At 43.6% G+C, this 22,781-nt stretch overlaps 3 protein-coding genes across 7 annotated transcripts in view; 2 read left to right on the top strand and 1 right to left on the bottom strand.

The window, feature by feature from the left end:
- LOC111957543 (phospholipase A2, minor isoenzyme) overlaps positions 1-4,886 on the bottom strand; it is a 16,373-nt gene extending 11,487 nt beyond the window's left edge. Inside the window, exons 1-3 of one of the 2 annotated variants that reach the window (XM_023978401.1) lie at positions 4,843-4,886; positions 4,287-4,349; positions 3,849-3,978 (exon numbers count right to left, since the gene is read on the bottom strand). The gene's annotated coding sequence lies outside the window, so the exon portion shown is untranslated. The remainder of the gene's footprint in view (positions 1-3,848; positions 3,979-4,286; positions 4,350-4,842) is intronic. The other variant, XM_023978402.1, reaches the window with a different exon arrangement.
- An 87-nt stretch (positions 4,887-4,973) lies between these two features.
- Positions 4,974-11,779, top strand: LOC111957544 (cytochrome c oxidase subunit 6A, mitochondrial). Its single transcript, XM_023978405.2, has 3 exons — positions 4,974-5,155; positions 11,138-11,286; positions 11,473-11,779. The coding sequence occupies exons 1-3, from the start codon at positions 5,053-5,055 to the stop codon at positions 11,560-11,562; spliced, it is 342 nt and encodes a 113-aa protein (XP_023834173.1). The 5' UTR covers positions 4,974-5,052; the 3' UTR covers positions 11,563-11,779.
- A 72-nt stretch (positions 11,780-11,851) lies between these two features.
- On the top strand, positions 11,852-22,548 carry hps4 (HPS4 biogenesis of lysosomal organelles complex 3 subunit 2). Of its 4 annotated transcripts, none has more exons than XM_023978399.2 (13): positions 11,852-12,171; positions 12,454-12,534; positions 12,679-12,769; positions 12,913-13,056; positions 13,334-13,441; positions 15,379-15,495; positions 15,680-15,774; positions 15,877-15,949; positions 19,676-19,815; positions 20,018-20,753; positions 21,269-21,395; positions 21,520-21,546; positions 21,771-21,852. In XM_023978399.2, exons 2-12 carry the CDS (start codon positions 12,494-12,496, stop codon positions 21,543-21,545), a joined length of 1,698 nt encoding a protein of 565 aa, XP_023834167.1. In that variant the 5' UTR covers positions 11,852-12,171; positions 12,454-12,493; the 3' UTR covers position 21,546; positions 21,771-21,852. The 4 variants fall into 4 exon arrangements, with proteins under 4 accessions (XP_023834167.1, XP_023834165.1, XP_070292950.1 ...); XM_023978397.2 differs by lacking the exon at positions 21,520-21,546 and adding an exon at positions 22,045-22,548 and having other exon boundaries at positions 11,854-12,171; positions 21,771-21,882; XM_070436849.1 differs by lacking the exon at positions 21,520-21,546 and adding an exon at positions 22,045-22,548 and having other exon boundaries at positions 11,886-12,171; positions 12,713-12,769; positions 21,771-21,882.
- Positions 22,549-22,781: the final 233 nt, after the last annotated feature.

Below are 22,781 nucleotides of genomic sequence, written 5' to 3'. Positions count from 1 at the left end.
GCATTCTTTAAGCTTTGTAGGCTTCCTTGAGTCAGTACTTAAATTTAGTCGATGTGCATAGCAGTAAGAATAAAGGCCATTCGGTGCCCCTCCTTAAACTTGTAGCCTGCACCCCATTGAGTCCAGATGCCATGACTTGCTGGCCATCAAAACACTGTGCCACAACTTTATCCAGACTACATTCATTTTCCTCCAAGAAACGGAAAATAAGAGCGGCAATGTCATCAGCTCCTTGCCGCGTGTCACATCTTCAAACGCGGATAAATCGTCCTTGACTCGCCGTGTCCGTCACATAACGCAGGGACGAGTGAGAGCTGTAGCTCCACTCTGATGTCCCAAACGTTTTTCAAAAGCACCATTGCTTGTAAGTGCCCAGCCGTACTTTGGTGTCTCGGGCTGCTCCTTGGTTAGACAACTCAAGTTTTGCAAAGCAGTGTGCTCCTAAAAGCACCAATCGTGCAGCGATGTTGCAAATAAATAGGCAATGGTCCCAGCCCAGGTACAGTTTGCAGTGTTCTGTAAAGCAAATACGAGCCGTGGTTGACTTACATTGAACCACGCCAAGCGCTCATAGTTTGAAACGCTTTAGAAAAGTGGCAAGGTCTTCTTTGCCAACCTCAATGGCCTTGCAGCATTTTTCTCACGATCCCCTAAGCGCACGCAACTGTCTAATAATCAGTCTTTGGTGAGTAGGCATACAATGCATGTTATTTTTTATTAAATGTGTATGTATGTTTCGCATTTTATTTCGTTAATATTAAATAGCCTATATATTAACAAAATAAAATGGCAAATAGCCTATGTTGCAAATTATTTGTTTTCTTTTATTTTCAGTGAATAGTTATGTGTCTTTATCATCACGGTGAAACTGCTTTGGGTGCGACAATGTGCTGTTTAGTGAACACACTGTATTTATTTTTTGGGGGACTTAAAGCTCAAAGTTTGTGGACCAGAAATGGATAGAAGAAGAATATTAATATAACTCTGTTGCACTCGACTATGTTCTTGCCTATTAGTTGAACTGTACTGTATTGTACTCTTCCCCTGCAATTCTCTGAAAAAAATGTCAATTTCAAGGTGACGCAACGCCTGGTTATACTGCGTTTCTGTCTAAATGTATAGTGTCTAGAGCCATGGCATCTAAATGATGGTAATAACAGGTGGATTAATTCGGGTGGGACTGTGTAGGACCTCACTGAAGGCCCAGGCGCCAGGCCCACGGCACGCTACTGTCAAATATTAATATGTAATATGTAATATGATCAAATATAAGTAATATGATCAAATATTTTGGTTCTAGTCAGGATTCTGGCAGCAGTATTTAGCACTAACTGAAGTTTATTTAGTGCTTTAAAGTAGAGCATTGCAGTAGTCGGACCTCGAAGTAACAAAAGCATGGATTCATTTTTCTGCATAATTTTTGGACAGAAAATGGACAAAGTTTCTGATTTTTGCAATGTTACGTAGATGGAAAAAAGCTGTCCTTGAAACAGTCTTGATATGTTCGTCAAAAGAGAGATCAGGGTCCAGAGTAATGCCGAGGTCCTTCAGTTTTATTTGAGACAACTGTACAACCATCAAGATTAATTGTCAGATTCAACAGAAGATCTCTTTGTTTCTTGGGACCTAGAACAAGCATCTCTGTTTTGTCCGAGTTTAAAAGTAGAACGTTTTCAGCCATCCACTTCCTTATGTCTGAAACACAGGCTTCCAGGGAGGGCAATTTTGGGGCTTCACCATGTTTCATTGAAATGTACAGCTGTGTGTCATCCGCATAGCAGTGAAAGTTAACATTATGTTTTCGAATTACATCCCCAAGAGGTACAATTTATAGTGAAAACAATAGTGGTCCTAAAACAGAACCTTGAGGAACACCGAAATATACAGTTGATTTGTCAGAGGACAAACCATTCACAGAGACAAACTGATATCTTTCCGACAGATAAGATCTAAACCAGGCCAGAATTTGTCCGTGTAGACCAATTTGGGTTTCCAATCTCTCCAAAAGAATTTGGTGATCGATGGTATCAAAAGCAGCACTAAGGTCTAGGAGCACGAGGACAGATGCAGAGCCTCGGTCTGACGCCATTAAAATGTCATTTACCACCTTCACAAGTGCAGTCTCAGTGCTATGATGAGGTCTAAAACCAGACTGAAGCATTTCGTATACATTGTATACATTGCTGCGCAACAGCTTTTTCTAAAATTTTGGAGAGGAATGGGAGATATAGGCCGATAGTTTTTTATATTTTCTGGGTCAAGGTTTGGCTTTTTCAAGAGAGGCTTTATTACTGACACTTTTAGTGAGTTTGGTACACATCCATCCGGTGGATAGAGAGCCGTTTATTATGTTCAACATAGGAGGGCCAAGCACAGGAAGCAGCTCTTTCAGTAGTTTAGTTGGAATAGGGTCCAGTATGCAGCTCGAAGGTTTAGAGGCCATGATTATTTTCATCATTGTGTCAAGAGATATAGTACTAAAACACTTGAGTGTCTCCCTTGATCCTAGGTCCTGGCAGAGTTGTGCAGACTCAGGACAACTGAGCTTTGGAGGAATACGCAGATTTAAAGAGGAGTCCGTAATTTGCTTTCTAATGATCATAATCTTTTCCTCAAAGAAGTTCATGAATTTGTTACTGCTGAAGTGAAAGCCATCCTCTCTTGGGGAATGCTGATTTTTAGTTAGCTTTGCGACAGTATCAAAAATAAATTTTGGATTGTTCTTATTTTCCTCAATTAAGTTAGAAAAATAGGATGATCGAGCAGTAGTGAGGGCTCTTCGATACTGCACGGTACTGTCTTTCCAAGCTAGTCGGAAGACTTCCAGTTTGGTGTGGGGCCATTTCCGTTCCAATTTTCTGGAAGCTTGCTTCAGAGCTCGGGTATCTTTAAGGTATGTCATTTCTGTGTAGACAATGAAATTAAATGTATTACAAAATACAGTGCTAAAGGGCTTGCCACTGCCGTACCTGTGCGCCTAGGCAGTATATGAAGGGAGAACTATGGCAACAACACAAAAATGGTACAAACACTGTAAGGGCAGATAACAGCCAAGGGACAAAATAGGCTGAGCAATGCCACATCAGACAAGAGGGATATCACACCACATAATGGGGAAATCTGTTGGCAACAATGAAAAACATTGTAAAGCAGGCATAAGGGACAAAGTATCACTGGGGAAACTAGTTGAATCAACATTGTTTCCACATTTAAACCGTGAAAATCAGTGATGGTATAGAATCAAGATGCGAAACCGAATGGATTTGCAAAAAGCATCAACGTCAGGGCATTTGGTCTTTTTTTTCCCACTCAACTTTTTACCTAAATCCAAATGACATGGTGAAATGTTCGTTAGGGTTCACGTTGATTCACATTGACAATCAACCAAATGTCAATCAAAACTAGATTTTTTAACTGACATCTGTGCCCAGTGTGTAGGCAGCAAAAAAAGTGAAAAAAATGTCAAAGGCATAACGACCTGAACCACGTTACATTCATAAGAACTCTTATGCACGCTGCTATCGTACACAGAAGAGACAAACACTTTTAAAAAAATTTTTTTTTTTTTTACTTATGATAAAACAGTTATTCGTGACTGTCACTTTTTCCTCTCGGCCATGTCACCAATAATTGCATCTACTGATGCAGACATGCCAGCCCACCAATTAACTCCTTGTCCCTACATGGCTACACTCAACTTCACACAATGTACTAAACCCAAAAAAAAGGCGGTATACATTTTTTTTTTTTTTTTTTATAATAATAAAAAAATAAAAAATAAAACTGTCATTGAGCATAGACATGGATATGAGCACCATGTGGTGACAAAAGTAGTAATAACAACATACCCTCAGGTAGTTGCAGAGGGCTGTGGCTGACATTTTCTCTGGCCCATCAGTACGCTTCTTAATCTCCTTCAAACTGATGCTGTACGTCCTTTTTTAACCCGTAATGCCCAGAATCCCCATCACTTGAATGCTTTCAAAAGAGAAGTAAAAGTGTTTAAATCCACACAAAAAAAGTGTTTAATCCATGCTTTTCTGGTATGTAGCCTACAGCATTAACCTATACTATTCTTAAGGGATAAACACAGCCCATCTACATTATCTGGAAATAATGGACAACATAGTAGGGACGACACGCCATATGTTTTAGGTATTCAAGGCCCTGCAAGACTAACATCCTGTCCAGGGTTTGTACTTGCACATCAAGCAGCCTAGCGCTACAGAAACAGGAGATAGGCTGCCTTTCTTTAGTTAATTTATTGGGTAGAGCCATCTACGTACCAGCACTCCTCTCTGCATCCTCTGCCAGCTGAATCATCTCCTGCTCCTCGGGGCTTATGTTGTCTGCAATTAAAACACGTCCTTGGTCACCAGTAAATCAAGGTTTATTATTATTCCTGGTCTTGGAGATGTTTGAACATGTTGTTCCAACCCAGCAGTAACACATTAATAAGCCAATTAAGGGTTTGATAATTGGTTGATACTAAGCTTGTCAGGCTGTGACAGTCCTGGCATATCATACATAACTAGCAAGTTAGCTGTATGTTCTAGTTAGCTAGATAGTTAAAACAGTCATGATGAATGGGCAAGAGCTACCGTATAGCTCAGCAAGTATTCACAACGCAAAACAGTCTCCTAGGTTCGCCCATGGCTAGTTACCTTGCAGCAAAGGTAGCTAGTTATAGCTAATCTACTGAGTAGTTTTAGCCTTAGTTTACCATTCATTTTACAATTACGTTTTTACATTAATATTTTTGTGTTACTTACAATCGCTAATAAATGTAGGAAATGGATATAGCTAAATGTATGCAACGGTGAAATTACTGTAGCTACTTACCAGTTGGCTCCATGTTCATGTTGTGCGGAATAAAATTCTACGCACTGATTGGTTTGACGCAAAAAAATTATGCTGCGCAGTGATTGGCTTGAATGTGACAGCTACCCTGGGTACGCTCTGAATTGAGCGTCTACGGTGGAGCCCCATTAGAAGAGCACGTTTCCCCCTACATCACTTCCGTTCATCTGATCGGTCAGAAAGACAGCGAAAATGGTGTCTTTTGGAAGAATTTCACAAGCTCTCCTACGGTCCTCAATTATCCAGACCCGTCAACTCTCTGCCTCAGCGGCACATAGTCATGGGGAGCAAACAGGTAAGCCCACACAAACATTTCTCAAATGAAGCGATTTAGTAATGACAAGCCATAAAGTTGTTTGAAGGACATGATAACGTAGTGACCTTGCTAGTTAACTTTAGCTAACGTAACGTTAGCGCGAGACAGCATAACAGCGAATTTTACTAATGTAACTAGCTAAGTTAACGTTAGCTACAGGAACTTGGCAAATCAACCACATACACAGGAGTTGTTGGCAATTCAAGTCCCACCTATACCCATCCTATACTAGCCAGATGGCTAGTAACACTACATGACCTAAACTATGACACCTGTTCATCGAACATCTCATTCCACAATCATTGGCATTAATATGGAGTTGGTCCCCCCGTTGCTGCTATAATCGCCTCCACTCTTCTGGGAAGGCTTTCCACTAGATGTTGGAACATTGCTGCCGGGACTTGCTTCCCTTCAGCCACAAGCATTAGTGAGGTAGGGCACCGATGTTGGGTGATTAGGCCTGGCTCGCAGTTGGCGTTCCAATTCATCCCAAAGGTGTTTGATGGGGTTGAGTTCAGGGCTCTGTGCAGGCCAATCAAGTTCTTCCACACTGATTGGCAAATTTCTGTATGGACCTCGTTTGTGCACAGGGGAATTGTCATGCTGAAACAGGAAAGGGCCTTCCCCAAACTGTTGCCACAAAGTTGGAAGCACAGAAGCATCTAGAATGTCATTGTATGTTGTAGTTCCAGTGCAGGGAAATCTTAACGCTAAGGGGCCTAGCCCAAACAATTATAAACAGCCCCAGACCATTATTCCACATCCAAACTTTACAGTTGGAACTATGCATTGGGGCAGGTAGCATTCTCCTGCCATCCGCCAAACCCATATTTGTCCATCAGACTGCCAGATGGTGAAGCGTGATTCATCACTCCAGAGAGCAATGGTGGCGAGCTTTACACCACTCCAGCCGACGTTTGGCATTGTGCATGGAGATCTTAGGCTTGTGTGCGGCTGCTCGGCCATGGAAACCCATTTCTTGAAGCTCCAGACGAACAGTTCTTGTTCTGACGTTGCTTCCAGAGGCAGTTTGAAACTCTGTAGGGAGTGTTGCAAACGAGGAGAGGTGATTTTTACACGCTTCAGCACTCGGCGTCCCTGTTGTGAGCTTCACAATAACAGCACTTACAGTTGACCGGGGCAGCTCTAGCTGGGCAGAAATTATTTACTAACTTGTTGAAAAGGTGGCATCCTATGACGGTGCCACGTTGAAAGTGACTGAGCTCTTCAGTAAGGCCATTCTACTGCCAATTTGTCTATGGAGATTGCATGGCGGTATCCTCAATTTTTGTAAATTTTTTTTGTGTATATATATTTTTCTATATATACACACCTGTCAGCAACGGGTGTGGCTGAATCAACTAATTTGGGGGGGTGTATATGTAACAGTTTAACTTTAGTCCGTCCCCTCGCCCCGACCCGGGCGCGAACCACGGACCCTCTGCACACATCAACAACAGWCACCCACGAAGCATCGTTACCCATCGCTCCACAAAAGCCGCGGCCCTTGCAGAGCAAGGGGAACCACTACTTCAAGGTCTCAAAGCGAGTGACGTAACCGATTGAAACGCTATTAGCACGCACCACCGCTAACTAGCTAGCCATTTCACATCCGTTACACTCACCCCCCTTTCGACCTCCTCCTTTTCCGCAGCAACCAGTCATCCGGGTCAACAGCATCAATGTAACAGTTTAACTTTAGCCCGTCCCCTCGCCCCGACCCGGGCGCGAACCAGGGACCCTCTGCACACATCAACAACTGACACCCACGAAGCATCGTTACCCATCGCTCCACAAAGGCCGCGGCCCCTTCAAGGTCTCAAAGCGAGTGACGTAACCGATTGAAACACTATTAGCGCGCACCACTGCTAACTAGCTAGCCATTTCACATCCGTTACATATACACTACCGTTAAATAGTTTGGGGTCACTTAGAAATGTCCTTTTTGAAAGAAAAATAAAATGTCCATTTAAAATAACATCAAATTGATCAGAAATATAGTGAAGACATTGTTAATGTTCGAAATGACTATTGTAGCTGGAAAATGCTTTTAATGTTTATTTATGGAATATCTACATAGGCGTACAGAGGCCCATTATCAGCAACCATCACTCCTGTGTTCCAATGGCACGTTGTTAGCTAATCCAAGTTTATCATTTTAAAAGATTAATTGATCATTAGAAAACCCTTTTTTGCAATTAATGTTAGCACAGCTGAAAACTGTTCTGATTAAAGAAGCAATAAAACTGTCCCTCTTTAGACTAGTTGAGTATCTGGAGCATCAGCATTTGTGGGTTCGATTACTGCGTGCCCGCATGCAGCTTAGAGGGAACAATGGTCAGAATGCAATCATGGTTACCTTAAGAGTTTTTACGCTTGTAGGATGGCCAGCTTTAGGTTGAGTAACTCAATGGAGGCAAGAGAAAAAGTGGTCAAAAATCTGGAAAATGTATTCTGTGCAAGAATTAAGCCTGACTGGTAGCCAGTAGCCTTACTTTCCCGTTGAACTCATCTTTCTTCTCGAATCCGCAGGACATAAAACAGAGGTAAGATGGATATTGATTTGAGACATGCCATGTATTTTCATATTAATTTGAAATTCCTGTTATTTTTAACGTTTCTCACATTTGAGTATCTCTGTGAAATGTCAACTGAGCACTGAGTGTGTACCAAGCGTTTTATTTTCAATACCTTACATTTTATTTCAGCTCGGCATGCTAATTTAGCTTTTTGCGACCGGCAGAAACAACTTTGAAGACAACGACCATAAAATGTAAAATCCTCAAGTTGTTATGAGAAACATGCACTGTTATGTCAGAGCTCTGTGCTTATGATCGGATGTATTGGGTTATGAAATCTGACTATTTGGATAGTGCATTCGGAAAGTATTCAAACACCTTCCCTTTTTCAAAATGTTATGTTACAGCCTTATTCTAAAATTGAGGAAAATGTTTTATTTAAATCACACACACTACCCCATAATGACAAAGCGAAAACAAGTTTAGACATTTTTGCAAATGTATAAGTAAAAAAACATACCTTATTTACATAAGTATTCAGAACCTTTGCTATGAGACTCAAATTGATCATCCTTGAGATGTTTCTACAATTTTATTGGAATCCACCTGTGGTAAGTTCAATTGATTGGAAATTATTTTGAAAGGGGCACACCGGGCTATATAAAGTCCCACTGTTGACAGTGCATTTCAGAGCAAAAACCAAGCCATGAGGTCAAAGGAATTAACAGTATTTAATCCGAGACAGGATTGTGTCGGCACAGATCTGGGGAAGGACACCAAAAAATGTCTGCAGCATTGAAGGTCCCCAAGATAACAGGCCTCCATCATTCTTAAATGGAAGAACTTTGGAGACACCAAGACTCTCTTCCTAGAGATGGCTGCCTGGCCAAACTGAGCAATCGGGGGAGAAGGGCCTTTGCCATGGAGGTGACCAAGAACCCGATGGTCACTGACATAGCTCCAGAGTTCCTCTGTGGAGAACCTTCCAGAAGGACAACCATCTCTGCAGCACTCCACCAATCAGGCCTTTATGGTAGTGGCTAGACGGAAGCCACTCCTCAGTAAAAGGCACGTGACGGACCACTTTAAGTTTGCCAAAAGGCACCTAAAGACTCTCAGACCATGAAAAACAAGATTCTCTGGTCTGATGAAACCAAGATTGAACTCTTTGGCCTGAATGCCAAGCGTCACATCTGGAGGAAACCTGGCACCATCCTTACGGTGACGCATGGATACTGCAGCTCTGATTGGTTATGGCTCAACAGTCTGTATAGAGTATGGGCCTGAGTCATGCCTTTGTAACGGATGTGAAATGGCTAGCTAGTTAGCGGTGGTGCGAGCTAGCAGCCTTTCAGTCGGTTACGTCACTTGCGCTGAAACCTAGAAGTAGTGGTTCCCCTTGCTCTGCAAGGGCCGCGGCTTTTGTGGAGCGATGGGTAACGATGCTTCGTGGGTGACTGTTGTTGATGTGTGCAGAGGGTCCCTGGTTCGCACCCCGTGTCGGGGCGAGGGGACGGTTTAAAGTTATACTGTTACATCTTTCAATGCAATAGAATCCTACTCCAATACCCTCTGCATACAAGAAAATCTCTTGCATAGTTAGTTTTTGTTTTGGTATGTTTTAATTGAAAGTGGCTAATATTGCATTAATTCGAAGGGAAACGTTGAGTGCAATCTCGTGCTTCTCTGTGGGCTGATATTTCTGGAACCCAAACCGTCTGCGCGCGTGAGCACATTTATTTTGTCCCCCTACATCAAACGCGATCACGACACGCAGGTTAAAATATCAAAACAAACTCTGAACCAATGACATTAATTTGGGGACAGGTCGATAAGCATTAAACATGTATGGCAATTTAGCTAGTTAGCTTGCACTTGCTAGCTAATTTGTCCTATTTAGCTAGCCTACTGTTGCTAGCTAATTTGTCCTGGGATATAAACATTGAGTTATTTTACCTAAAATGTACAAGGACCTCTACTCCGACAATTAAACCACACAAACAGCCAACCGAATCGTTTCTAGTCATCTCTCCTCCTTCCAGGCTTTTTAATATTTGAATTTATATGGTGATCCATCTAAACTTTCATAGTATTACCACGGCAACAAAGTTCGTCTTTCAATCACACACGTGGGTATAACCAATGAGATGGCACGTGGGTGCCTGCTTCTATAAACCAATGAGATGGGAGAGGCAGGACTTTCAGCGCGATCTGCGTCAGAAATAGGAATGACTTATATTTTAGCACTCGCAGACGCTCATTGGCGCAATAATTGAATAACATGGATTTCTATATTTATTTTGCGGCGCACGCGACGTGTCCGGTCTGGTCAGCATGTATGCATGGCAGTCCCGGGGGAGCTGCGCGCCTGCAAGTCCTTAGCGCAGTAGGAGGCCGTTCCTTCTCTTTCAAGAACAAGACGTCCCTACTGCGTATCGACCTGGTACCAACGAACCTGCCGTTTTCTACTTGTAGAATCACAACGCTTGTCAGTGGCGGAGAACTTGACTTTGAGCCAATCGGAGAGCACAAACCTCCACGTGGGGAGCCGAGAGAAGTCAAGAGAAATTAGAGGGCACTTTCCCCAGTGTAATCCACCCCCATTTCATCAGAATTATTCTAACTAAGCAAAGCTGTATATAAAAAAAATATAGGATAATTTTTTGGGGGTTGTGTTCAGTTTGATACTGTGCACATGCTCATTAGCAAGCTAACTTTGCCTGGCTCAGTTTAGTTAGCTAGCTAGTCACACATTTCATATGAAACGATTTGGGTGGTAAGTGCAGCACAATGCTTTACCAAGATGGCTACCTAGCAATAAATAATGACGAATAAAACATTTAATTCACTCCAATTTCCCATACTGCCAGTTTGCTTTCTAGCTTATGTTAGCTAAACGGTCCACGTCGTCATTTAGCACAACATGGCTAGCTAGTTTCTCCACTGACTCAACAGCTAACAGGCAGCTGCTTCATTCAAAAATGAATCCATTGTGATTTAATTATATTGCTAGTTATCTAGTTTTGGCCTTCTGGTTAGTATCAACAAGGGCGTACTGAAAATGCTAGCTAGCAACAGCATTCACGCAGCTTGCTAGTTAACTTACATTAGCTACAACAAGCAGGAACAAAGTCAGAGGTTCTTTGGAAATGGCAACTCAACAGTACAAAACCTGCACTTTGGTGGTTTGGTTGCTTTTGACATTGACACACGCAGAGATTGAGATACTTGATCTCCATGGTTTGTACCCCTGTGCACACATTAAAAGGAACGTGAAGTTAGATTTGGCATTCCAGTGAGATCAAATAAACATGTTCTCAACATGTATCTGTTACATCAAAATGTAAACTGAATAAAGATCAAATGTATTGCTTAAGTGTATATAAAGCCTTTGCTTCAGTGTTACTCATCAAATTCATTTTGTTCTTTGTTTCTTCTCCAGCCAGAACATGGAAGATCCTCTCCTTTGTAGTTGCACTTCCGGGGGTTGCAGTGTGCATGTTGAACATGTACCTGAAGATGCAGCAACATGCTGCACACCATGTGGAACCTGAGTTCGTACCTTACAGCCACCTTCGCATTCGCAGCAAGGTCTGTTTCAAGTTTTAAAATGTTTTATGGAAAAATACTAAATGCATCCAGTTGTTGCAAACCACCTCTGATTGTATAGTTGGTATTATCGTCTTTGTAATTTTGCCTAGAGTATTTACACATTTTAATGTGCTCCCTGTTAGTTGAATTTGTCATTATGTTAACTTAACTCTTGTCTCTCACCAGCGTTTCCCATGGGGTGATGGCAACAAGAGCCTGTTCCACAACCCTGAAGTAAATGCCCTCCCTGATGGCTATGAAGGACATGAAGAGTGATCACTCTTCTTCCAGACTACCTCACACACTGGGACCAGAGTCTTCCCTCAATTCTTTACTCTGTTACTAGACCACACTCTTCAAACAGTTTACGCTCCTCTATTCCATTATGTTTAACTATGTGCACTTGTCACAAGGAACTCCATGATAGTAAAACTTTTCTGGACCATTTAACACAATGTGTGCTTAAACTTAACTAAAATAAATATTACCGAAATGTGTTTGTCATTATTAACTCACGTATGCTATCAGGTGATTTCTTATGTTTCTTTCTCTACCAAATAAGTCTGCTATGTTTGGAGTTACGAAAGGAGTTTAGAAATTCGTGTTTCAGAACGACGCACTGTTTGACACTATTTGCTTCCCCTTCTTTCACATGACTAACTTCTTGTGACTCACATTCCTCTAGCAAGCGAGTAGCTAATCTTAGATACTCTGTTTTCAATTCAGTCTGTCAAATTGTCTGAAACAAAGGAGTGAAGTTTTGCAAAGTAAAGGTAGGAAATTTGAAGGTATTGCTCGACTGAGATGGCGACTTTACATGTATTACCTTGAAAGACCTGGAGGAAGACTGCGTCAACATCATTTGGAAGCGGCTTGACGAATTTGGTAAGCTAACGTTAAATGTCAGCCAGCTCGTAGTTTGCGAGACATGACTACTGCTTTGTGAAATTAACGTTACATGCTAGTAGAAGTACTTTGGGCAATTCTGTTCAATGTGGTCTTACGATTTTTAGTCATGCAGTCGGTAATTGCCACCAGTTGGTTCAATAGCGAAGGCGTGTCATCAAAATGAAAAACAATAGGCCTAGTTATCTGCCATGTACCTAGCTAGGATATAACATTCACGTAATGAATGCACTTGTTTTATTAATCACGGTCTTTATAAAGGTAGGGAGAGTGGAGGACAGACTGAGAGCAAGAACAACCAATGGCAGCTATGGCTGAGCTCGTTGTGCCTGATTCAAGAAGGTGGGACTGTCACCTCTGATCTGAGGTTCTATTATTCTATTGAATTCCTATCCATTTTTTCCCCTGCTATTCAATAGTCCCTACTTGGTTTTCTAATGTTAGTTTGGTTATTTTCGCTCAATCAGATTTCTTGGTGATTTGCAGATGCATTAACTTCTTCCTGTATGATGGGTCAAAGGTCAAGGGTGAGGGTGACCCTACAAGAGCTGGCATCTGCTACTTCTATCCTGAAGAGGTAGGGATGTCAAGGGTGTATGTGTTCCCTCAATGAGATTATTGAAACTGTGTATTAAGAATGATTACTTGATTGCAGTAATGATCCCCTACCAATTGGATGAGTCTGTTGAATGATGGTTCTTTGCCTTTTATTTATTCCAGACGCCTCTGGATAAGCAGGAGCTGCTGTGTGGACAGCTGGCAGGCGTGAGCCGCTGTGTCTCTGAGCTCTCCTCCTCCCCTGTACGTCTGCTCAGGCTACGGCGGAGCAAGTTCGCCATCCGCATGAAAGACAACTTTTTGTGGGTGAGTTGCGCCATAATCTCTTTACGACACTTCCGCCTGAGGTTATTTGCACCATAGCCTGGAACCACACCAGATCATTGTCGTATATGAAAACTATGCACTAAGTCTATAACATATCTTCAGATGTTTGAGCAAAACCTGACAGATCTTATTGAAACATTCACCGATATCTCAGATGGATAGACTACTGTAATGAGACTGTTCGTCCCCTAAACCTGTTTTTGTATCAATCCCCTGTGTATATGTCATAATAACTATCCATGTTGCCCTCCCTCAGGCCTTAAGCTGTTCAGTGGAAATACCAGACGTCAGTATATGTGACTTCCTGGATCAGCTGATAAATCTCTTTAGTTTCTATAACGGCCCTATCCGCCAGAGCTACCAGGTACAGTCATCTCTAACACTTAATAGTGATGGGAAGTTTGCGTATTTTTACTGACTAGTCTTTTTGACTTGTTCAGTCAAAAGAACAAATCTTATGACTAATTTTGTTAATTTGAGTCTGTAATGCCCAGAGCACGCAGGACCCCCTACCGGCGAAAGATAAACTCAAGAGTCATGATTCTACAAGCCTCTCGTTCACATGTCATCAGGGCAGGTTCACCCGGTGGCCCTAAGCAACCTCTTATGTCGCTTATGCCTGGAACCGGCCCTGAAGACATGTGAACGAGAGGCTTGTAGAATCATGACTCGTGAGTTTATCTTTCTCTGGTAGGGGTCCTGCGTGCCCTCTATGGTGAACGAGATGTGACCTCCAGCGCCCCCCCCCCCCCCCCATTGATCTTGTTAGTCATTATCACTCCGATATCATATTAACATGGCATAAGTCATTACAAAATGTGTAGAATTGCAGGAAATTAACTTTTAAACTAAAATAATCACAGTTTAACATGGGGTCCACTAACATTTTTGCCGGAAGGTTGGGAGTCTTCCACAACCCAATCTCGCTTAGGGCACCTAAAAGGCTAGAGCCGGCCCTGCATGTGGTTCACCATAGGATGCTTATTGGAGCTGTCATTTGTGACAGACATGTAAAAGTGTGCTTTAACCTCTAAGGGATCGGTGTCCCCCGTGGGACGGTTGAGCTAACGTAGGCTAATGTGATTAGCATGAGGTTGTAAGGAACAAGAAAAATTTCCCAGGACACAGACAAATCTGATATTGGCAGAAAGATTAACAAGAACTTAAGCTAACTGCACTGTCCAATTTACAGTACCTATTACAGTGAAAGAATACCATGCTATTGTTTGAGGGGAGTGCACGGTTATGAACTTCAAAATGTATTAATAAACCAATTTGGCACATTTTGGGCAATCTTGATACAACATTTTGAACAGAAATGCAATGGTTCGTTGAAGAGTCTAAAACTTTGCACATACACTGCCTCCATCTATTGGCCAAAATCAAAATTACGCCTAACCTGGAATATTACATATTGGCCTTTCTCTTGCATTTCAAAGATGATGGAACTTTTGTACCTTTGTATTATCTTTAACAAGATCTAATGTGTTATTCTCCTACATTAATTTCACATTTCCACAAACTTCAGCGTTTCCTTTCAAATGGTATCAATAATATGCATATCCTTGCTTCAGGTCCTGAGCTACAGGCAGTTGGATTTGGGTATGTCATTTTAGGCGAAAATTGAGAGAGAAAAGGGTCCGATCCTTAAGAGGTTTTAAACAATGTAGATTTGTTGATTGCTAGGAATAAAAATACGATTCTTTTTTCAAATGTTTGAAACAAGGTCTACTTGTGGCCGCAACCGGACTAGATTCTGAACTACTCTTGGCGGAAAGCATTGCTTGACTGCCGTATGGGTGATGAGCACAATATCGTTCGAACTGCAGCCCTCCAAACTATTCGTTTTCGAGTGTGTTGGTTCTATAAAGCTGTGTCCATCGTAACGTTCAATCAATTCATTGAATTCATTCTTGCACATGCAATCAATTATCAGTTACAATAAACATTTTGTGCTGCTTACAGCATGATCTATTTTCCTTTGCGTATGCCTATATATGGTGGTCGGATCACGTCTCTGGAGCGGCTGAGCCAGAGGAGCATGTATCAATCTTGTTGTAGGACTCATTGCGGCCAGCTGATCAAATGAATGAGTCTCAGGAAAAACGAATCCTGACTCTCCGGTCAGTAAAAAGAGGCGCTCCAAAATAAATTATTAGTTTGGGAACTGCACATCACTAACACTTATCCTAGCTCTGTACAGCAATCTGTCATGTCCATATCATGTCCTCACTTCACATAGATGTGCGTTGTTTTTTGCTAATGCTAAATATGCCTCCCTCTGATTTGCCTTGCATTTAGATCTACAGTCAGGAAGATTTAGCCGTTCGATGGACCCAGTACCTCTCCCACTTACAAGGAGGTGCCACTGAACTCCACCACATCTTCAGTGTCTTGAGCACCATTGACTCTACACATGTAAGTAGTAAGTCGTCTGTTGGGCATGATGTCGGTAGGGTTTGCTACCTCAGGTAATATCATACGATTCCTTATTTTATGTAAGGCGCTGTTACAATTACTATCTATTTCATTGACCTTTTAAGTTGATTTACTTCTAGCCTGGCAATTATTTCCTTGTTTTATGTGTCATTTTGATTCTCAGATTGACCCACTTCTCCTACTCAAGGCTGCCCTCATTCTGCAGGCCTGTCAACGCTGCCCCCTTGTGTTAGCTGGTTGTGTACTCTACTGTGGGAGGTAAACTGTCTGACCTTTGCTGCAGCAAAGTGCTGGAGTAGTTAACCACAGATTAGAACCAGACACGAACTGTGTGTATATAAACGTGTCTTTGCTCCACAGGGTTGTCAGCACACAGATGCCCCCTGATCTCACAGTGAAAGTCATGGTTCATGAAATGGAAACATACAAGCAGGTATATGACAATGGCTGATAATTTAGGTGCTTCTCTCATTTGAGATTTTTATTTTATCTTGTGATCGTCTTAATTTGTTTGGTTGTTGTATTATGCATCAATATCTTAATGCAAATCAAAATGTATTTGTCACGTGCGCCGAATACAACCGGTGTAGACCTTACAGTGAAATGCTTACTTACAGGCTCTAACCAACAGTGCAATTTTGGGGGGGAAAAGGCATTAGGTGAACAATAGGTAAGTAAAGAAATAAACCAACAGTAAAATAACAGTAGCGAGGCTATATACAGTAGCGAGTCTTATGGCTTGGGGGTAAAAACTGTTGAGAAGCCTTTTGGTCCTAGACTTGGCACTCCGGTACCGCTTCCCATGCGGTAGTAGAGAGAACAGTGTATGACTGGGGTGGCTGGGGTCTTTGACATTTTTTAGGGCCTTCCGCTGACACCGCCTGGTGTAGAGGTCCTGGATGGCAGGCAGCTTAGCCCCAGTGATGTACTGGGCCGTTCGCACTAACCTCTGTAGTGTCCTGCGGTCAGAGGCCGAGCAGTTGCCATAACAGGCAGTGATGCAACCAGTCAGGATGCTCTCGATGTTGCAGCTGTAGAACCTTTTGAGGATCAGAGGGCCCTTGCCAAATCTTTTTAGTTTTCTGAGGGGGAATAGACTTTGTCGTGCCCTCTTCACGACTGTCTTGGTGTGTTTGGACCATTCTAGTTTGTTGTTGATGTGGACACCAAGGAACTTGAAGCTCTCAACCTGCTCCACTACAGCCCTGTCGATGAGAATGGGGGCGTGCTCAGTCTTCCTTTTCCTGTAGTCCACAATCATCTCCTTAGTCTTGGTTACGTTGAGGGATAGGTTGTTATTCTAGGACCACCCGGCCAGGTCTCTGACCTCCTCCCTATAGGCTGTCTCGTCATTGTCGGTGATCAGGCCTATCACTGTTGTGTCATCTGCAAACTTAATGATGGTGTTGGAGTCGTGCCTGGCCGTGCAGTTGTGGTTGAACAGGGACTACAGGAGGGGACTGAGCACGCACCCCTGAGGGGCTCTAGTGTTGAGGATTAGCGTGGCAGATGTGTGGCTACCTACCCTCACCACCTGGGGGCGAGGCTAGTCCAGGATCCAGTTGCAGAGGGAGGTGTTTAGTCCCAGGATCCTTAGCTTAGTGATGAGCTTTGAGGGTATTATGGTGTTGAACGCTGAGCTGTAGTCAATGAAAAGCATTCTCACGTAGGTGTTCCTTTTGTCCAGGTGGGAAAGTGGAGTGCAATAGAGATTGCATCATCTGTGGATCTGTTTGGGTGGTATGCAAATTGGAGTGGGTCTAGGGTTTCTGGGATAATGGTTTGTTGATGTGTGCCATTACCAGCCTTTCAAAGCACTTCATGGCTACGGACGTGGGTGCTACGGGTCAGTAGTCATTTAGGCAGGTTGCCTTCGTGTTCTTGGGCACAGGGACTATGGTGGTCTGCTTGAAACATGTTGGTTTTACAGACTCAGTCAAGGGACATGTTGAAAATGTCAGTGAAGACGCCTGCCAGTTGGTCAGCGCATGCCCAGAGCACACGTCCTGGTAATCCATCTGGCCCCGCAGCCTTGTGAATGTTGACCTGTTTAAAGGTCTTTCTCACGTTGGCTACGGAGAGCGTGATCACACAGTCGTTCGGAACAGCTGATGCTCTCATGCATGCCTTAGTGTCGCTTGCCTCGAAGCGAGCATAGAAGTGATTTAGCTCGTCTAGTATACTCGTGTCACTGTGCAGCTCGTGGCTGTGCTTCCCTTTGTAGTCTGTAATAGTTTGCAAGCCCTGCCACATAAGACGAGCGTCGGAGCCGGTGTAGTACGATTCAATCTTAGCCCTGTATTGACGCTTTGCCTGTTTGATGATTCGTCGGAGGGTATAGCAGGATTTCTTATAAGCTTCCGGGATAGAGTCCCGCACCTTGAAAGCGGCAGATCTACCCTTTAGCTCGGTGCAAATGTTGCCTGTTATCCATGGCTTCTGGTTGGGGTATGTATGTACAGTAACTGGGGACGACATCCTCGATGCACTTATTGATAAAGTCAGTCAAATCAAATCAAATTTATTTATATAGCCCTTCGTACATCAGCTGATATCTCAAAGTGCTGTACAGAAACCCAGCCTAAAACCCCAAACAGCAAGCAATGCAGGTGTAGAAGCACGGTGGCTAGGAAAAACTCCCTAGAAAGGCCAGAACCTAGAGAGGAACCAGGCTATATGAGGGGGGGCCAGTCCTCTTCTGGCTGTGCCGGGTGGAGATTATAACAGAACATGGCCAAGATGTTCAAATGTTCATAAATGACCAGCATGGTCAAATAATAATAATCACAGTGGTTGTCGAGGGTGCAGCACCTCAGGAGTAAATGTCAGTTGGCTTTTCATAGCCGATCCTTAAGAGTATCTCTACTGCTCCTGCGGTCTCTAGAGAGTTGAAAACAGCAGGTCTGGGACAGGTAGGACGTCCGGTGAACAGGTCAGGGTTCCAACACCAGTGACTGATGTGGTGTACTCCTCAATGCCATCGGAAGAATCCCAGAACATGTTCCAGTCTGTGATAGCAAAACAGTCCTGTAGTTTAGCATCTGCTTCATCTGACCACTTTTTAAAGACCTAGTCACTGGTGCTTCCTGCTTTAATTTTTGCTTGTAAGCAGGAATCAGGATAGAATTGTGTTCGGATTTACCAAGTGGAGGGAGAGCTTTGTACGCGTCTCTGTGTGTGGAATACAGGTGATCTAGAAAAAAAATTCCCCTCTGGTAGCACATTTAACATGTTGATAGAAATTAGGTAGAACTGATTTAAGTTTCCCTGCATTAAAGTCTCTGGCCACTAGGAGCGCCGCCTCTGGGTGAGCGATTTCCTGTTTGCTTATTTCCTTATACAGCTGGTTGAGTGCGGCCTTTGGTGCCAGCATCCGTCTGTGGTGGTAAATAAACAGCCACGAAAAGTATAGCTGAAAACTCTAGGCAAATAGTGTGGGCTGCATTTTATCACAAAATACTCTATTTCAGGCGAGCAAATTCTAGAGACTTCCTTCGATTTTGTACACCAGCTGTTGTTTACAGATATGCACAGACCGCCCCCCCTCGTCTTACTGGAGTGTGCTGTTCTATCTTGCCGGTGCAGCGTATATCCCGCTAGCAGAATATCCAAGTCATCATTCAGCCACGATTCTGTGAAACAACATAAGAATATTACAGTTTTTGCTGTCCCGTTGGTAGGATATTCGTGATTCTACCTCATCTAATTTATTGTCCAATGATTGCACGTTTGCGAGTAATATTGACGGTAACGGCAGCTTTCCCACTCGCCTCCTGCGGAACCTCGCGAGGCACCCCGCTCTGTGTTCTCTGTACCTGCGTCTCTTCCTCTTGCCAATAACTGGGATGTTGGCTTGTCGGGTGTTCGGAGTATGTCCTGTGCGTCCTGCTTGTTGAAGAAAAAATCTTTGTCTAATCCGAGGTGAGTGATCGCTGTCCTGATATCCAGAAGCTATTTTTTGCCGTAAGATACGGTTGCAGAAACATGTACAAAATAAGTTACATAACGCGGAAAAAAACACATAATAGCACAGTTGGTTGGGGACCCGTAAAACTGCTGCCATTTCTTCCTGCGCCAGATTCCCCCCCCCCCCCAAAGTCAGCAGTTTTAGGTACAGGCCTTGCCATACATTTTTGCTTATGCTTCTATATTGCTCTAGGACCAGAGACCCAATGGACTGAGTTCCTCCAGCTCTTCTGGCAGCACTCATCTATCTAGCCCAGTGACCTCCACCACTGTGTTCCTGAACGCCACTGAACTACAGTATCTCCGCTCCGCTCCTGTGGACAGAGAATCCAGGTACTTCACCCACCTCTGAAAGAAACCCCCCTCCACTGTATAAAGTATATCCTTTTCTGGTAAACACTCTAACTAGAGTGAGTTATGTGTTCCGTCCTGATACAGTAAGCTCAAAGCCAAGTGAAAGTGGGGGTTAGACACGTTTTGAATGGTTGCCACCCTGATATGAGGATACATTGTTGAGCCTGTGTCTGTCCTGCAGATCCAAATCTACCCAATCTACTCCAAAGGAATCAAACCGACCTAGGAAGTCCCGCCTCCTGTCAAGAACCCTATCTGACACACCAACCACTGATCCGCTTGACCCAGACCCCACCCACTACGTGCCACTATCCTTCCATTATCCCTCCACTCCCCAGTCAACTCTATCTGATGAGTCGCTATTTAGCCCAAGTCCTTCATTTCACACTCCTGGCCCTCTCAGCCCTTCACCTATCAAGGTCGCTCCAGAGGCCTCTGGTCATAACTTGTCCAATGGAAAGCTGTCCCATGAGGTGGAGGAGGGTGTCACAGGAAGTTCGTACGACCACAGTTTTAACAGCATAGATGGTGGGAGAGATGAGTCGGGTCTTGCAGGAGGAGGCAGGTCAATGCAAAACAAGGACCTGCGTCACATCAATGGACAGAATGGAGGTAGTATTGTACTGAGTGGAGAGAGAGCTGGAGCCCTCCAGTTCAGAGGTCAGGAGTCCCCAGAGCCTGGCAGTCAGAGGATGGGGAATGTGGAGGTGTTTAAAGAGAAGGAAGGACAGGGGAGTAAAGGTTTACTGCAGGCTGATACTTGTGATGTGCCCCCCTACTCCCCTTCGCCCGGTGAGAACTCTACAGAGGCCCCTCTGCTCCCCATGTCGTTGTACCAGCACAGGGTGAGAGGGCTGGTACTGGCCCTGCTGGTGGAGCCAGACTTCCACAGCAACACTGCAGCCACGGAGGAAGTGGTGAGGAACTTTTGGGGAATATGGGAGGGATATGAATGTTTGTTCATGCATGAGTGTTCCACGAGTTTCCGCCTTCTGGACCACCACCTGTGTTCAACTGTTAGAAAATGAAATGTATAAACTGGGTGGTTCAAGCCCTGAATGCTTATTGGCTGACAGCCATATACCACGGGTATAGCCAGACCATATATACCACAAACCATATACCACGGGTATAGCCAGACCATATATACCATAGACCATATACCATGGGTATGACAAAACATGTATTTTTACTGCTCTAATTACATTGGTAACCAGTTTATAATGGCAATAAGGTACTTCGGAGGTTTGTGGTATATGACTAATATACCGGCTAAGGGCTGTCGTGTTTAAGAACAGCCCTTAGCTGTGGCATATTGGCCATATGCCACACCCCCCTCCCCCGTGCCTTATTGCTTAAATATACTATTGCCCTACGTGTTATTACAGCAGTTTGTTATTTAGTCTACTCTCACCCTGTGGTTTATGCTCAGTATCACAGCAGCCTGGCATCTTTAAACGGACTGGAGGCACATCTGAGGACCACTGCTCTGGGGACTCCCGGCCCACATGGACCATACACCTTTGCACACTTTGACTGTATACAGAACACGCTCACAAGTGAGGCTTGAATATTCTCAGCGCTCTCTGTATATTCTATACTTATTTTTTCCACCTTTGTCTGACTCTTACCTTTTGCCTCTCTCCCTTTGTCCATTTCTGTCTATGGAACCATGTCTTTCAGTTTCGCAGTGTTCACCTTACTGCTAGAGTGAGTAGAAAGCTCAGTGCTTTGCAGTAGCTGATTGGGATGTTTTGGGGCATTTTGTGGGACTGTGGTGTTTTGTGTGAACTTTGTGTTAGCTGATATGGGTATTTTGGGGTACATTTGAGCAACTAGGACTCTACACGATCTCATCCTTTTTTATTGCGTGGTTGATTGCCGTTCATGTTTGTGTGGCATTTGTAACGAGAGACTGCTGTGTGTCCCTGCAGCCAACCTGTCTGGCAGGCCCGGGGGAGCCCAGGAGTGTTCCTTTGTGAGAGCCACATCGCTGCTCCACTCGCATTTCTCTCACACTGAAGCTCTGCAGGAGGCTATTGTCAGGTCAGTATGACTGGCAGGGGGCTCTCTCAACATGCATTACTCCTCCTCAAGTCAGATGATGGGGGAGGGGGAACAGGCCATCATTATGCAGTTTGTATTATCTTAAGATAAATCCCTGAGTGTTTCCATTGAGTTGTAATGTGTCTTACGTTTATAATACAGGAGTGCGGGTGCAGCTGTGTACGGGATCCGCAGTGTGGCCCAGGAGACGTACTTCCTGCAGCAAGGCGGAGCAGTGAGAAACTCTGGCATTCCTAACCACCAGGACAGCGCTTTCTCTCTGCCCAGCAAGGCCCGACACAGATTAATGAAACATGGGATAAACCTGCTCTGACTGACCATGACAAGGAGAGTTCCACCAGCACCTTTCTCTACTCAGTCACTGCTCTGAATATGATACTCTTTAAATTCATTTCCAACACTGTACTTACACTGAACCTTTTTGCAAGTTAATATAAGCACTTTGTAAAGAATTATAGGAAGTTGTATGTATTTAGCTTTTTCTGTTATTGCGTGGAGTTTAAGAAATGTCTGCTTTATCTGTAATGTTGTCACTTGTTCGCTTTGCTGTATGGTTCTTGTCCTATCTTGGTCAGGTCATTATTGTATAACAGAATCTGTTCTCAATGACTTAGTTGGTTAAATAAAATATACTATTTACAAGAATGATGGTCAAGTCCTACATTGTTTTGTGTTAATGTGCAGAGGGCCATGATCTTTGTCAAGACTGCAGACATTTTGCACTATGAAATTCCAACACACCACATGAGCTTATACAGAACACAAGTGGTTTTGTGTAACAAATACTCAATGTACAAACTTTATGACATGGCTGCTGGGTATCCTAATCACTGTAATCCTCTCGGCTGCCACTGAATCCTTCACCACCACCACCCACA

This window comes from Salvelinus sp. IW2-2015, linkage group LG33, assembly GCF_002910315.2.
Source record: "Salvelinus sp. IW2-2015 linkage group LG33, ASM291031v2, whole genome shotgun sequence".
Lineage (NCBI taxonomy): Eukaryota > Metazoa > Chordata > Actinopteri > Salmoniformes > Salmonidae > Salvelinus > Salvelinus sp. IW2-2015.
Note: the sequence above shows the minus strand (reverse complement) of the source record. Positions and strands in the feature narration are given on the sequence as shown.